The sequence below is a fragment of the Hakea prostrata genome, chromosome 6 (genome assembly GCF_041222555.1).
Source record: "Hakea prostrata isolate BN-2017 chromosome 6, UWA_Hpros_2, whole genome shotgun sequence".
NCBI classification, from domain to species: Eukaryota; Viridiplantae; Streptophyta; class Magnoliopsida; order Proteales; family Proteaceae; genus Hakea; species Hakea prostrata.
In genome coordinates this window covers 24,745,282-24,762,521 of record NC_142605.1, presented here as the reverse complement: position 1 = coordinate 24,762,521, position 17,240 = coordinate 24,745,282, and the positions used below count along the sequence as shown (strand labels likewise).

The 17,240-nt window shown below is 38.1% G+C and overlaps 1 protein-coding gene and 1 pseudogene across 5 annotated transcripts; both read left to right on the top strand.

Moving 5' to 3' along the window:
• Nucleotides 1-215: 215 nt before the first annotated feature.
• Nucleotides 216-4,944, top strand: LOC149012819 (ankyrin repeat-containing protein BDA1-like; annotated as a pseudogene). The gene is made up of 2 exons (XR_016173934.1): nucleotides 216-863; nucleotides 2,608-4,944. The product of XR_016173934.1 is annotated as an ankyrin repeat-containing protein BDA1-like (transcript).
• Nucleotides 4,945-8,084: 3,140 nt separating this feature from the next.
• LOC149012818 (ankyrin repeat-containing protein BDA1-like) lies at nucleotides 8,085-16,119 on the top strand. 4 transcript variants are annotated; one of them, XM_089158481.1, is made up of 3 exons: nucleotides 8,085-8,833; nucleotides 10,267-10,531; nucleotides 14,750-15,056. In XM_089158481.1, the coding sequence occupies exons 1-3, from the start codon at nucleotides 8,252-8,254 to the stop codon at nucleotides 14,791-14,793; spliced, it is 891 nt and encodes a 296-aa protein (XP_089014607.1). In that variant the 5' UTR covers nucleotides 8,085-8,251; the 3' UTR covers nucleotides 14,794-15,056. The 4 variants fall into 4 exon arrangements, with proteins under 4 accessions (XP_089014607.1, XP_089014604.1, XP_089014606.1 ...); XM_089158480.1 differs by lacking the exon at nucleotides 8,085-8,833 and having other exon boundaries at nucleotides 10,453-10,531; nucleotides 14,750-14,868; nucleotides 14,972-16,119; XM_089158478.1 differs by lacking the exon at nucleotides 14,750-15,056 and having other exon boundaries at nucleotides 10,267-13,369.
• Nucleotides 16,120-17,240: the final 1,121 nt, after the last annotated feature.

Here is a 17,240-nt window from a genome sequence, read left to right as displayed (position 1 = left end):
AGCTGTGGAGCGAGATGATTTTTTAGAGTTTCTTAACAATCCATTGGTGTTGCAAGAGAGAAGAAGACGAGGTTTTTGTGTGAACTTATGCAATTGCAGAAGACATGAATCAAAGATTGACATATGTGGCGGAAGCTGGAGATATAGATGGTTTGTATACCCTTATAAGAGAAGACAGAACTCGTGGAGCGAGTTGATTTTTTAGAATTTCTGAACAATCCATCGGTGTTGCAAGAGAGAAGACGACGAGATTCTTGTGTGGTCTTATGCAATTGCAGACGACATGGATCAGAGATTGACTCATATGGCCGAAGTTGGAGATATAGATGGCTTGTATAGACTTCTAAGGGAAGACAGAACTATTCTAGATAAGATCGACGAAATTGGATTCATAAATACCCCCTTACACATAGCTGTGATAGAAGGGCAAACCCGCTTTGCTGCAGAGATTGCAAATTTGAAACCTGCGTTTACTAGAAAGCTGAACGAAGATGGATTTAGTGCCTTGCACATAGCTGCAGCAATTGGAAAGGTAAATATAGTTAATGATCTGTTGAAGGTGGACAAGGACCTTTGTCTTGTTAAGGGCAGGGAAAAGGATGATTCCTCTTCACTGTGCGGCGGCTATATCTGGGAACGAAGCTGTTTTGAATGAATTACTCTCTGCTTGGCCAAAATCCATTAAGGAATTGACGATTCGGAAGGAAACAGCTCTTCACTTGGCTGTGAAGAACGATAGGTACTATGCGTTGAAAGAATTGTTAAAATGGCTTGATGATTTGCCAAAACGAATGATGCTCAAATGGGTAGATGATGGACGTAACACCATCTTGCATTGTGCAGCATTAAGAAGACAACATGAGGTAATTCAGATTTTTCATTTTCCGATGGACATCTCTTCATGCTTCAATCTATAATTAACTGTTAGAAACTCTGGCTCAATATATAGGCCATATTAGGTCCACATAATGCACTAATTATTATGCACAGGTGGTGAAACTTCTTTCCTGAATTTGGAATGTTGCATGACGATGTCCTACATTTTGGTCTGGCCGCTAATAGTGGCTTTGTGCCAGCCCTTCCATGTGCCTTACACCCCCACTCCTTTTTTTTTTTGGTCAAACACCCCCACTCCATGTGTTCGATAAATTGCCTATACCAAATCTATTTATCATACACACCTACCCCCCCCCCCCCCCAAAAAAAAAAGAAGAAGAAAAAAGAAAAACCCAAGACAACATATGTACTCCCCCTCCTGCTCCGGATCTCTTAAGAATTTACCACATAAAAGGTAGGGTACAAACTCACAAGACTGAAATGAAGCTCTAGAATGAATAAAATCCCATAACTCATTCACCATGACTGCAGGAAAACATCAACCAACCCAAATAATATCATATTGGTAATGTATTGATGATTCAGCTAAACCCCTAAGGGACATCAAAATCTAATATTGCAACTCGCCACATCAGCTAATGTGAACCCGAACTCATTCCACCACCACCCAGGCTGGAGATTCGGTTTTCAAAACCTTGGTGATTGGCCAAACTAGTACCTCATAAGCATTTATGACAACTACAATCTATTGCACGTTGAGTCCAAATCATGTCCCCTGATGGCTTTCGACCACAGATTGGGGGGCCACAGGTTGCTGGTGATGGGTTCTACTTTTTTTTTTTTTTTTTTTTTTTCTTGTGGGCCCCCATGTATTTGTGGATATAAAGCCGTTGGGTGCTCCCTGTCAGGGGAGATGATCCACACTCTTGCTGTCTTGCAGCTTACCACATGAGAAAAATGTGGAAGGGTGTCAAAGACATAAAGGGTACATGTTTAGCAGTCTACCTATCTGAGCTCTAGCTCAAACAGTTAACAAAATGATGACATTAACCTATCTGAGCTCTAGCTCAAACAGTCAACAAAATGATGACATTAAATATGAGTTCAAAGAAATGTCTCTTCTATTCTAATGGAATGGGTGGAGTCGTAATTTCAAGAAACTTAAATTTAAGTTTCAATGGTTTACATATATTGTAGACTGAAATTTCGCTAGTGAGATGGGGTTCGGGTCTTCTTCTAGCTATGGCTTCACCCACATAGCAAAGTATGGCAGATGGCCAAAGAAACATTTGTATTTTGTTTAATGCTTTTATAACTGCTAAGATTTTTTCTTTTTAATTTTTTCAAACAAGGGTTCATCTGGTCATCACTAAAACAATGTGATGTGGAAAGATGTAACGTTCTTTTTAATATCTATTAAAGTAAAAAAGCAACCTTATTTCTATTGTCCGTTATCTTATTTAACATATAGACTAATAAAATTGTTTTTCAAGATGATTTTATGTGACTTATCATCATGTCACTAAAAAGAGCTGTATGATTGTCGTTATGCCTATGAAACAATGAGAGTTACCTTTGTTGAGGGAAAAGAAAAAAAGAACTTGTTATCCTTAAAGGCAAAAAAGGTTCTGACGTTTTATTTTTCTCCTTTTGCCATTAACTTTGGTAACAAAAGAATTTCCCTTAAAATAAATCAAGTCATAGTGAGACATAGAGAGTTGCAATCTTCTATAAAAAGTGGAATCTTTCTCATACCTTTTTATTCTGCAGATTATAAAGCTGCTTTGTCAATATGGTTCAACCAGCAGTGCAGCACTGGCAGTGCCTATAAATGCGATTAATGCAGATGGATTTACTGCTTTGGATATTCTACTAAAGAGTATAATTGATAAACCAGGTGAGGAGGAAATGCAAATGATACTTACACTTCGCAGTTCTGGGGCCAAGATAGGTCAACATGTTGTAACATTTCTTCCACCACCAGAGGTAGCCTTAAAGAGGATTCAAAGCCGTAGAATAACAAGAAGAATAACAAGTAAGTTATCATTTTTTTTCCCAGTGGTGCACAAAGATGTTTCAAGTGATGTCAGGAATGCACTATTAGTGGTGGTGGTACTTATTGTAACAGCAACCTATCAACTTGGAATCAACCCTCCTGGAGGTCTATGGCAAGACAACTATAATCCAAGCAGTAGTAGTGATACAAACAGTAATTCATCTCGTATTAGTAGATTAGAACAACTAGCCCATGAAGCAGGAACACCAGTTATGGGCACTCAGAATCCTGGATCTTTCCTCACAATAATGTTTTTAAATTATGCTGCACTTTGTCTATCTGTGGTTTTAACTTTTAGCCTCACAGAAGGGTACCCTTTGCGTGCTACTGTGTTAGTTGCTCTTTGTTTAGTACTTGCAACCTATGGTGTCTCAACTTCTGCATATTCAAGTTCTCTATACACAATCCTTGTCCCAGAGCTTTTTCTTACACTGGGTGCCATGGCAATCATGTATTTACGCAGTAGAGCTCTGGAATTATTAGAGTGGGAGCAGACTTGACGAACTGTTTGTGTGGGATTGGGGTATATATTTGGAATGCATTGTTGTTTAATGCTCAATCAAGATTTTATATTTTGTGGCATAATTTTTGTGAAGCAAGAAGAAGACAGATCGTAAGTTGTCTAAAGAAGAGAAATGCGGACATATTATATTTATTTGAACTTGCCATCATTTATTATCAGCATCAGCTTAAGTTGATGCTCAAATTTTGTGCCAAGAATGGTTGATGTCAACCTTAGCTAATTTGATAATTTCATCATGATTAGTGCCAATAACTAAATCCCAATCCATGCTCAAATTATTTCTTGGAGATAAATGATGGGTCCTAAATGCTTTGTGCCTTATGGTATAATACTTTTTGTCAATTTATATCCATTAAGAAAACAATCATTGTATGGCTAGTGTTCATCTTCATAGGAAGTTTATATCTTGCGAGATTCTTGGTGAATATAACTTTAAGATACATGTTATGTCATTGGTTTATGATTTCTTTAAATTTATCAATTAGTTTTTTAGTATTAGTCATACCTTTGTAAATTGTAGCCCGAAAAACAGAGAAATTTGCAACTGTTGATGATCATAGGACTATTTGTCATTAGACAGTAAATTATGAAGTCATTGCTAAGTTATAGCTAATAGGACACTTTTGCATAGATAAGCTCTACATATCAGGTTATTTTTGTTCAGTGTAAAGAACTTTTTGAAAATGTTTTTACAATTCTATGAGTTACTCCATTTCTTCAAAAATACTAAATGTTAACATGGTTAATTTGCTTTTGAAAAGACAAGATGAGGTACCTAAGAGCTACTTTTAAAAAGGTATGCTATGATTAGCTATTAAAAAAAAAATGATGAGTTACCTTGTATCATTGTGTAGATTTTCTGTATAAGTTGAAGGTAGCAGTTCTGGTTTTATTTTTAGTAGTATCTGGTAGGATGTCCTTTCACTTCATGTCTATTTAATTGTAAAGGAAGGTTTATATTGTCTATTGAACATTTGGAACTGAAGGGTCTCTCTTCTAGCGGTATGAGTGTAATCATTTCATGGTTTTTTTAGTTTGATTTGTGATGTCTGAATAGTGTGTATTAAGAAGTGAGATATACTATAAGTTGAGCATTAAGAAAATATAGTTTGCAAAATCATTTAGAGACCTCCTAAGATGAATGAAAACACAAAAGTCAAAACTGACCAGCAGGTGCTGGATGATATCTTGCTAGCTGGCTAGGAGGTGCCATCACTTGTGCAGTGAACCAATCTGAGTTGCAGTCTTTACTCCTAACCGGAAGGGCAAGCTCCTCAGACAACAAAATGGAGCTGGGGTACATATGTACAGTGGCAGCAGATAATTACTTATGCTGCACATTTAAGGCAACATATTTCAACTCCAAATCTCTTGTGTTTGGAAAGATATAGAAACACTAGAGAAAATAATTACAAGCCGAGGGTATCGATAAGGAGAGGAGGATGATCAAGAAATTGCAGTCCCCCCATCAGGCCTTGAGAGTAAGCACTTAGCTTCCTAATCCTGTTAACCTTAGCAATCAAGTTTTGAAAGCTACTAGAATTCTACTAAATAGTATAGCATTTATGTGCTCCTGGACCTCCCAAGCAATTATGGCATGCTCATGAAGATCCATGTTTGCTCTTTTAGTCAGCTATGGGGTTTTTCTCCAATTTTATGATCCAGTCTGAAATGGTTAATTTGGCTGAGAAGAATGGGATGTTACACAAGAGGCAAACAGGGCAAGTCTCAATAGGCACAATAGTGGCATTCAGGCTAGCCCTCCACAAGAAAGTATGAATTTTTTGGAGGAACTTTTCTGGTGCACAGGATTTTCCACATGCACTTTGGTAATCTTACCAATTTTGTCATTGTATCAAGATTAAGAAGAGATAAGGCTCTAACTCTATAAGCTTTACTGGACTCTTAAGAAGACTCTTGGGTGCCCATTAAGGTCTATCTTTGGTCAGAGCTGAAAGGGTTTTCTGGATTATCAGCCTCTTCATTCCTATACCGATTTTGTGCTTGGGCAGATCCTTTCTAGCAAGAGGAAATAAGGAAACTTTGACCCACACCGGCGCGGAATGGGAATCTATCTACACATCTCACATGATAAGCAAGGAGGAATGGGGGGGGGGGGGGTGGGGGGGGGAAGAAATTGTTCACACATCAATCAATGGAGGAATTTCCAGATCAAGGTGGATATATGGTCTTTTTTGGGGAGGACATTTCCAGATCATTTCAATTGTTTTTAGTAATCCTGATAATGTTTTGCAAGGTGCACTTTCCAACAATCTCTGGTCTACATCATGTCCTACTTTCTCACACTAGGTTTACCCGCATCTAGTGCAATGAACAAGAAGTTCTTGATCTTCTTCCCAAGCCTCAAAACAAAGTCTTACCAGCGCGTTTTATCCCACTTATGATTGAAATCCTACAAAAAGGACACTCATCTAATATTTGACCTTTCCAAGGTATTTTTTGTTAATTCAGGCTATGTATGGTGCTATAAATAAGGAAGGGGGCAACTATGTGACCTATGTAATTGTGGCCATGATTAGAAACTTACTTGTTTTATCAGTGAAAGAAGAAAAATCAATGGAAGAATTATCAGAACTGTAATGCGGGCAGGCCCATGTGTGAAGGTGGGGAGATGGGTGGACGGGGCAATTGGATGGGGGGGGGGGGGGGGGGATCTGCTCTATGACACAGAGTGGGGTTAAGTTGATATCTCGGGCCAGACTTTGCTTTGCGGTCGAGGCCATTGGCTGAACTGGCCTGGTTGCAAGTGACTTTAGATAGTCTTACACTTCTACCTGTGTTTTTGAAATTAAAATAGGGGCGTCAATGGACCGAGCTAGGTCCTGCCAACTTTAAAACCCAATCCTACCCGAGATATTGAATTGAAATTCGAACCCTGCCCAGCCCAGTCTAAGGTTTAAAATCTATAACCCTAATCAAACCCTACCAAGGTTTTCCTAAGCCCGTCCTCCCATGATTTACCTTGATAGGATTGGGTTGGCCTTGATTTTATACTCATTGGGTCAAGTTGGCCTAATCTCTCTTAACTCTGTTTCATAAAAAAGAATCTCAATCTCACCCTAATTTTTATCATTTATTGTCTAAAGTGTTAATTTAATAATTTAACTTGCTAAGATTCAATTTCTTATTTAGAAACAACGGGGTTTGAAAGCTTTGAATATGGCTAATCCATTATACATTGTAAACTGACCGATTACTCACTAACAAAAACATGATTACTTGACTAATCTAAATTAGGGTTAGTGGGATACTAAATTATTTAAAATTAACTTAAGTGTAATTTTAATTAAATTAAATTAAACTAACATAAGGTTGGTAGGACCAAGCCGGGTTGGCTCAAGCCAAACCCGAACCCGGCTCGACACAGAGCTGATTAGTTTGTAGCCCAAGCTTCTCTCTCATGTAGTCACGTTGAAAAAGTCAGGCGGCGATCAATCCAGGCTCAGGGGCGGGTGTGGCACGTTTAGGCCAACAGAGTTTGGTTGAATCCTCCACTGAGTTACAGACTTACAGAGCCGCTGCCAACAGTAAAAGGTGATACCTGGGTGATACAAATCGACGTAAACAAGCATAGCCAACTGGATTTTTTTTGGTTAAGACGCCAACTTGAATTATTAGTTTCATATGCAATGGTTATAAATGTATAAATGCCTCTCTGTTTATTTCTCCACCTCCACCCCTGTTCTACTGCCTCACCTCCCTCTCTCCCTTGACCGGTTTAAAGAAGAAGAAAAAAAAAACAAAAAAACGAAAAAGAAACTCTCAGTTTTCATCCTCTTCGGCTCTCTCTTCTTCTGATTTCTCTGTTTGCCTTGTCTAGCTCCACCCCACCCTTGTTCTACTCCCTCACCTCCCTCTCTCTGCCTCTCTCCCGTTACCAGTTTAGAGAAGAAGAAAAAGAAAAAAAGAAAAAAGAAACTCTCAGTTTCCCATCCTCGTCGGCTCTCTCTTTCTAATTTCTCTGTTTGCCTTGTCCAGCTCTACCCCACCCCTTTCTACTCCCTCACCTCTCTCTCTCTCTCTCTCCCTCTCTCCCGTGAATGGTTTAGAGGAGGACAAAAAAAAAAAAAAAAAAAGTTCAGGTTGATGCTAGATTCGGTAGGCATTCCGCAGGTCTAAAGGTTTTACACCGGAGCTGGAAGTATCTCCCGTGGATCTGGAAGCTTTGCTACAGTTGTGTTGCTGGTTGCCGTCGTGTGTCTTCGCCATGGCTGTTGTTTCTGTCCTTGAAGCGCCCTTGTGGCGTGTCTATGTCCGCCTTTGTGGAGTGTCGCCTATTTGGGCATTTTATTATGGATGATATGTATGTCGTATTCCTTGTGCTTAATCGTTGTTCAGGTTATTACAATCATTTTTCTAAAGGATTGGGCTCGACCCATTCTTTAGTCTGGATGAACTTGTCTATTTCATGTATGACATTTGGTCACTTTTCATTCCTTGGTTCAAATCGGAGCTTGTGTTTTAATGCATTTATTTTGTATTTATTTTATTTTATTTGCTGTCTAAGTATTTTCTTTCATTTTCGTACCAAAAAAATAAAAAAATTATAAATGCCACGTCATCTTCTAGAAGGCACACGCGAATACGGTGTAAAATAAAATAGGTGTCGCGTCGCTCTCGCTTCAAACTGAATAATGAATTTATACATGTATAAGCAAGCATGGAAATTCTTCAGTTGTTATAAATTATTATGGATTCGTCAAGGAAGAAAGCTGTGGAGCGAGATGATTTTTTAGAGTTTCTGAACAACCTATTGCTGTTGCAAGAGGGAAGAAGACAAGGTTCTCTTGTGATCTTATGCAATTGCAGAAGAAATGGATCAGAGATTGACTTATGTTGCCGAAGCTGGAGATATAGATGGCTTGTATACACTTCTAAGGGAAGACAGAACTATTCTAGATAAGATCGACGAAATCGGATTCATAAATACCCCTTTGCACATAGCTGTGATAAAAGGGCAAACTCGCTTTGCTGCAGAGATCGCAAATTTGAAGCCTACGTTTACTAGAAAGCTGAACGAAGATGGATTTAGTGCCTTGCACATAGCTGCAGCAATTGGAAGGTTAAATATAGTTAAAGAGCTGTTGAAGGTGGACAAGGACCTTTGTCTTGTTAAGGGTAGAGAAAAAATGATTCCTCTTCACTGTGCAGCGGCTATATCTGGGAATGAAGCTGTTTTGGATGAATTACTCTCTGCTCGGCCAAAATCCATAAAGGAATTGACGGTTGGGAAGGAAACAGCTCTTCACTTGGCCGTGAAGAACGATGGGTACTATGCGTTGAAAGAATTGTTAAAATGGCTTGATGATTTGCCAATTAGAAGAATGATGCTCAAATGGGTAGATGATGGAGGTAACACCATCATGCATTTTGCAGCATTAAGAAGACAACATGAGGTAATTCAGATCTTTCATTTTCCAATGGGCATCTCTTCACTTTTCAATCTAAAATTAACTGTTAGAAATTCTGGCTCAAATTATAGACGATATTAGATCCACATGATACACTAATTAGCATGGACGGCTGGTCAAACTTCTTACACCCGCAGTCCATATGTTCGATAGATGGCCTAAACCAAATTCTATTTACACAGACCCCTGCGCACCCCCGCCCCAACCCCAAAAACACACACACACAAAGAGAGAGAAAAAATAACAATAATAATAAAAGGTAATATACCTCTTCCCCCTCCCGCTCCGGATCTCTTTAGAATTTACCACATGGAGGTAGGGTACAAACTCACAAGACTGAAATGAAGTTCCATAATGAATAAAATCCCATGTCTCAGTCGCCATGACTGCAGGAAAACATCAACCAAGCGAACTAGTATCTGATTGGTAATGTATTGATGATTCAGCTAAAACCCTATCCTACGAACTATCAAGGCACAACAGAATCTATTGCAACTTGCCACATCAGCTAATGTGAGCCCGAACTCATTTCACCCCACCCAGCCTTGCTATGCAGGAGATTGGATTTTCAAAACCTTGGATGTACTCGCTAGACTAGTACCTCAACGACTATTTATGACAACTACAATCTGTTGCAGCTTACCACATGAGCAAAATGTGGGAGGGTGTCAATGAGATAAAGTATACATGTCTATCAGTCTACCAAGCTCTGTCTCAAACAGTCGCCAGAATGATAACATTAACTGTGAGTTGAGAGAAATGTCTTCCATTATAATGGAATGGATGGAGTTGTAATTTCAAGAAACTTAAAATTAAGTTTCAGTGGTTTTTCACATATTGTAGACTGAAATTTAACTAGTGAGATGGGTTTCAGGTCTTCTTCTAGCTGCATGGCTTCACCAACATAGCAAAGTATGGCACATGGCCAAAGAAACATTTGTCTTTTGTTTAATGCTATATAACTGCTAAGATTTTTTATTTTTAGATTTTTCAAACAACGTTTCCTCTTATCATCACTAAAACAATGTGAAGTGGAAAGTTGCAGCATTCTTTGTAACCTCTATTAAAGGAAAAACCAACCTTCTTTTGATTGTCCGTTATCTTATTTAACTTATGGACTAATAAAATTGGTTTTGAAGATGATTTTACTTGACTTATCGTCATGTCATTAAAAAGAGCTGTGTAATTTTCATTAAACATATGAAACAACTAGACTTACCTTTTGTTGAGGGAAAGGAAAAAAGAACTTGTTAAGCTGAAAGGCGAAAAAAAATTCTGACATTTTATTTTTCTCCCTTTGCCATTAACTTTGGTAACAAAAGAATTTCTCTTAAAACAAATCAAGTTGTAGTGGGACGAAGGTAGTTGCAATCTTCTATAAAAACTGGAACTCTTTCTGATACCTTTCTATTCTGCAGATTATAAAGTTGCTTTTTCGTTATGGTTCAACCAACAGTGCATCATTGGCAGTGCCTATAAATGCGATTAATGCAGATGGATTTACGGCTTTGGATATCTTACTAAAGAGTACAATTGAGGCTCCGGACGAGGAGGAAATGCAAATGATACATACATTTCGTAGTTCTGGGGCCAAGATAGGTCGACAAGTTGTAACATTTCTTCCACCACCAGAGGAAGCCTTCAAGAGGTTTCGAAGTCGTAGAATTACAAGAAGAATAACAAGTAAGTTATCATTTTTTTTCCCAGTGGTGCACAGAGGTGTTTCAAGTGATGTCAGGAATGCACTATTAGTGGTGGTGGTTCTTATTGTTACAGCAACCTATCAGCTTGGAATTAACCCTCCTGGAGGTCTATGGCAAGATAACTATGATCCAAACAGTGGTAGTGATACAAACAATAATTCATCCAGTATTAGTAGATTAGAACAACTAGCCCATGAAGCAGGAACACCAGTTATGGGCACTCAGAATCCTGGATCTTTCCTCACAATAATGTTTTTAAATTATGCTGCACTTTGTCTATCTGTGGTTTTAACTTTTAGCCTCACAGAAGGGTACCCTTTGCGTGCTGCTGTGTTAGTTGCCCTTTGTTTAGTACTCGCAACCTATGGTGTCTCAACTTCTGCATATTCAAGTTCTCTATTCACAATCCTTCTCCCTGCACTTTTTCTTTCACTGGGTGCCATGGCAATCATGTATTTACGTAGTAGAGCTCTGGAATTATTAAAGTGGGAGCAGACTTGACAAAGTGTTTGTGTGGGGTTGGGGCATATATTTGAAATGCATTGTTGTTTAATGCTCAATCAAGATCTTTTATTTTGTGGCATTGCATTTTGTTTAATGCTCAATCAAGATCTTTTATTTTGTGGCATTGCATTTTGTTTAATGCTCAATCAAGATCTTTTATTTTGTGGCATAGTCTTTGTGAAGCAAGAAGAAGACAGACTGTAAGTTGTCTAAGCAAGGGAAATTTAAACTTACATATTGAGATTGATTTAAATGATGGTTTGATTTTAAGATATGGACCTATTTCATTAATTTGAACTTGCTATCAGTATTATAAGCATCAGCGTAAGTTGATGCTCAAATTTGTGGCCATGAACGGATTGATGTCAACCTTGACTAATGTGATAACTTCACCATCATTAGTGCCAATAACTAAATCCCCCTAGCCGGGCGCCATAGACTTTAATAAGATGTCCCAATCCCCACAGGCAGTGGTGGCATCACGGCCCCAAGCCAGTCTATGCTCAAACTATATCTTAGAGATACATCCAGGGTTCTAAATGCATTATGCCTTCTGGTATACTACTTTGCAATTTATATCCATTAAGAAAACGATCATTGTATGGCTACTGTTCATATCCATAGGAAGTTCTTTTCTTGTCTTGGCAGATTCTTGGTGCATATAAATTACGATACAAGTTATGTCGTTGGTTTGTGATTTCTTTAAATTTATCAATTAGTCTTTTAGTATTAGTCATACCTTTGTAAATTGTAGGCTGAAAAGCAGAGAAATTTGCAGCTGGTGATGATCATAGGACTACTAGTCTTTAAACAGTAAATTATGAAGTCATTGCTAAGCTATAGCTAGTAGAACACTTCTGCATATATAGTCTCTACATATCAGGTTATTTTTGTTCACTGTAAAGAATTTTCTGAAAATGTTTTCACAATTCTATGAGTTACTCAATTTCTTGAAAAATCAGAAATGTAAACATGGTGAATTGGCTTTGAACCTTTGACATGTCTCAAGCTTGTGAAAAGACAAGATGGGGTACCTAAGAGCTACTAGTTAAAAAGGTATGATATGATAAGCTACCCAAAAAAAAAAAAAATGATCAGTTACTTTGTATCATCCTGTAGATTTTCTTTAAAAGTTGAAGGTTGCAGTTCTTGTTTTATTTTTAGCAGTATCTGGTAGGGTTTTCCTCTCACTTCGCATCTATTTAATATTTAAGGATGGTTTATATTGTTTATTGAATATTTGGAACTGAAGGGTCTCTCTTCTAGCTGTATGAGTTTCATTATTTCATGATTTTTTTATTAAGAAGTGAGAAGTATTAATTATAAGTTGAGCATTTAAAAAATGTAGTTTGCAAAATTATTTAGAGACCTCCTAAGATGAAAAAAACACAAAAGTCAAAAACTGACCAGCAGGTGCCGGATAATGGAAAAGCATAGCTGGCTAGGAGGTGCCATCACTTGTGCAATGAACCAATCTGAGTAGCAGTCTTTACTCCTCAGACAACAAAGTGGAGTTGGAGTAATGGAGTACATATGTACAATGGCAACAGAAATAACTTATGCTGTACATTTAAAGCAACACATTCCAACTCCAAATCTGTTAGGTTTAGGAAGAGATTGAAACACTAGATAAAATGAGATTACAGGCGAGGGGTATCGATAAAGAGAAGAGGATGATCAAGAAATTGCAGGTCCCCCATCCGGCCTAGAAAGTAAGGACTAAGCTTCCTGTTCCTGTTAACCTTGGCAATCAAGTGTTGAAAGCTAGGAGAATTCTACTAAATAGTATAGCATTATGTGTTTCTGGATCTCCCAAGCAATTATGGCATTCTCATGAAGACACCTCTTTGCTCTTTTTGTCTGCTATGGTCTTGTTTCCAATTTTATGATCCATTCAGAAAAGGTTTATTTGGCTGAGAAGAATGGGATGTTACAGAAGAGGCAAGGCAATTCTCAATAGGCACAATAGTGGTATCCAGGGTAGCCCTTCACAAGGAATCATAAAATTTTTGGTGGAACTTTTCTGGTCCACAGGGTTTTCTACATGCACTTGTAATCTGTCCAATTTTGTCATTGGATCAAGATTGAGAAGAGATAAGGAAGACTGTTTAAGCTTTACTCAACTCTTAAGAAGACTCTTGGACGCCCATTAAGTTCTATCCAGGGAATCTTCAGAGGCACCCTCTTCATTTTTATACAGATTTTAAGCTCGGGCAGATTCTTTCCAGTAAGAGGAGCAATCATATCTTTGACCCATATCTCTGAACAGTTTGGAATCTGGGAATCAAATAGTCTACACATCTCACATGATAAGAAAGGGAGAAGAAGGAGGGGGGGGGGTGAAGAAAATTGTTCACGCATCAATCAATGGAAGAATTTTCGTGGAAGAATTTTCAGATCAGGTGGATATATGGTCTTTTTGGGGGAGGATATTTCCAGAGCATTTCAATTGTTTTTAATAATTCTTATAATGTGTTGCAATGTGGCTTTCCAGCATAATATCTGGTTTACATCATGTCTTACTTTCTCACACTAGCATTATCCACATCTGGTGCAATGAACAAGAAGTTCTTGATCTTCTTCCCGAGTCTTAGAACAACATCTGACCAAAAAGTTTGATCCCACTTGCGATTGAAATCTAGAAACAGGACACTTATCTAATTTTGGACTTTTTCAAAGTGATTTTTTGTTAACTTGGTTTACTAATGTGGCCCTTGATTAGTCTGTATGGTGCTATAAATCGGCAGTGGTATAATTTACAACAATGCGACGGATGTGATTGTGGCTAAGCAAAAAAAGAAAAGAAAAGAAAAAAAAAACAATGGAATAATTACTAACTGGGAACAACTTAATGATGAATCCTTTCTGGAGAAAAAAAATCTTGAAATAATGTTTGATCTTTACAATGTTAGAGCGAGTAATATCGCTGGTTCCTATTTTTATCTAAAAATTGCAATGAATTGGACAGTGTTAAAAATAATTTTATCAAAATAAACTTAAGGTGAAGAGGGTGCTACTTAGTTGTTTCATCAGAGTGGCTTCTCCTTCATGGAAATATGGAAAATCAATTTTCATTGGAAGTTCAGATAATAGTGTTTCTCATCCTTGATTTAAATTGAAACTTTAGATTCAAGTATGAAGCCTTCAAGGCTACTTCTATTCACATGATTTAGATCAAACTTGAGCTGGTTCGCCTGCTATCGTCTCATGCACTAAACAGCAAGTTGAAGATACCGCCTCCAGGCCAAATGCCAGAACATCAACATCAGAGACCTGAATTCCATTTTGATTGTTATAAAAATTGCAGAATCTCAAAACCCAGGATCTTGCGGCTGAAGCTTCTCTCGAAACCCCTCTTGCCGTATAAAAAATGCCTTGATTTTGTAATTCCTGTATTGATTATTAATATGCTGCACCGCTGCAACTTCTCCGATCGTTGTTTTCTTCGTATTCAGGTGAGGTTCACGTTACAATTTATGAGTTTTATTGCCCGGAGAAATGCCAAAAGACAAACTCGAAGCCATTCTATCGGCTTTTAGTGATACTTCCCTCTATTTTTATAGTTCCTTGAAAGATAGGTTCTTTTTCCCCTCTGTTAATGAATTTAAACGGTCAATTGAATATGAGAACCAGTTCTACAGTGTTGCTTTGTTTGAAATTCATGAAAAATGAGTATTTTTGGTTTGTTTCACAGAAAACACTGTGGATCTCGGTGTAAAAAGATGGTTTTGGAGATGATAAAACAAGGTTCTCATTTTCCCTTATGTCGAAGTCACTCTGCTATGCCCTCATGGCTTGCGATCACCTTAACAGGTACTGTTCTCCTCCTTTTCCTACTCAGCGTCTGCAGTTCAAGATCCCATGAGGGAAGAATAGTCAGTAATTTGACATTGTTGAAAATTTCAACGTGCCCCAGATGTCGAAGAGAAGATGAAAGCTCTGTCACTTAGCATCTCTGATAACGACGATTCACACAGCTTCGCTGAACGCGCTGAGAATTATTACCAGAAACGGCCCCAGCTGCTCTCACTCCTTCAAGACCTCTATAATGGCTACCTCTCCTTGGCCGATCGTCACTGCCAAATCCTGTCAAAGCGTTGTCCTCAACACCTGAACCAGTCTGAGACCTTATCAGGAAATTCCGACACCGAAGAAGATTCCGGCACCGCCGCTGAAGAAACCCGCTTCGACTCCGACTCCTATAGCTCGCCACCACCACCACCACCACCTCAGAACCCCATCTCCACCGCCGCAGCAGAGCCTCACCACTCTCTTATTGCCGAGCTCGTAGCCAAGATCACTGACTACGAAATTCTCGTCGAAGAATTACGTATCCTTGAGTGCCGGAACACTGAATCATCGAGAAAGATTGAGTTGCAGAAAAGCTTACTTGAGGTGCTTGAATCAGAGCGATTAATTCTGTTCAACGAGAATGGCAGATTGGATTACGGAATCAGAGCATTGACAGAGGAGAACAAAAGGTTAGCTTCAGAAGCTGTACGGATGAAGGGTATGGCTAGTGAATTAGTAAGGTGTATTGTGAAGCTTAGCGAGGATCATAATGCTTGTTTGTTGAACCGTAAAATTGAAGATCTTCAGAATCAAATATTTGGGCTGGAAAAGAGGAATAACAAGTATTATGAGATGTTGGTGAAGAGAGAATACGAAGAGAAGAAGAGGAATAACAGGGAGGATTTGACTGCTATGGATGCTTGTTTTGATGTTGATAAGCTGAAATTGGAGAATGAGAAGCTTGAGGAGGAACCAACAGTGGCAGTTGTCAACAGACGAGTGGGGTTGATGTCATGGAAGAAGCTTGATACCTTCATTTGTGGGCTCTAAGCTCAGAGACACCATTGCTTAGGCATCAATCTTAGATCTTTATATCTCTTGTACCAATGTTTCACCCTTACACGCCCTGAAAGTAGACTACTAACTGATCGGATTCTTCTCGGATACCCCAGTATTCGAATCAAAATTCGATTAGCAAAACTGATATTTGTATCCAAATCCTAATCCGGTTGAAATTTAGAAAATGCATCTGAATTTGAATCTGGAATTTTACTAGATATCCGATAATAATAGTCCGGATAAATTTTTATCTTGATATTATCTAATCCGATAAACAATTATTCAAATCCGAACCGGTTACTTATCATACGAATAAAAATATTTTCCGGTAATAAAAATTATGGATATGGACACCTTTGAGATAACGATGTGAATTTAGGGGGATTTTCTTAAGAGTAAAATGTTAGGTTGTAAAGTTGGGTAGGGTGGATGTGGTTTGACTATCCATTTACAGGTAAAATGTTAGGTTGTAAAGTTGGGTAGGGTGGATGTGGTTTTGGTATAGTGGCGATGACCTCCTATGTGATATTTTTTCTGTTTGGGTAAAAGTTAGGGTGTCAGTCTATTTTCGGTAGGAACAAACACGGCCCATTAAGAAAATAACGGTTTCTTGGTGCAGGGTTCGGGTTAACTAACGGTTTGGGTTAACGGTTTAGAATTGGTTTACTGACGGTTTTGGTTCGGGTTTACTAACGCTATGTTTTGAGTCCTTGTGATCCGTGGAATATATCAATAGCATGTAAACACATATGCATTAAGTCTCTTCAAATCTCGTGTTGCTGTTCAAAACCAAAAACTTGTTTTTGTACAAAGAAGTAAAAATTATAGAACTAATATACAAAAGAAAGCTAGCATCTTGATGAATTTTAGTGGGTTGTATTTGCTTATTCTCCTTTCTTTTATTGACGCTTATAAAAATGAATCAAAATAAAACATTAAAAGATTTTCAAATGATAATATACTTGCTAAATATTTACTAAGCCCGTCTTCCAAATGGTTAAGGCTTTGATAGGCTTATTGTTTGCATATTCCAAAGTAAGACAATTAAGAAAACAAATAGAAACTTGGGGGTTTTTTTTGTCTTTTACATTTAAATTTATTTTATTTTATTTATTTATAACGGGTTTAACGGGTTGGTTTGGGTTCGGTTTTGGGGCCATAGGGGCTAGGCCCATGACCTCCTATGTGGAGTCTTGTTCAGCCCAACACGCCCTTGCTTCGGTGCATGGTTTGGGTAAAAGTTGTGCCTTCCTAGTAAAGGTCTAGTAGGCCTTCCTCCTAATATATAATGAAGATGTTTTAAGAGAGTATATACCTCTACCTATGATTTAATT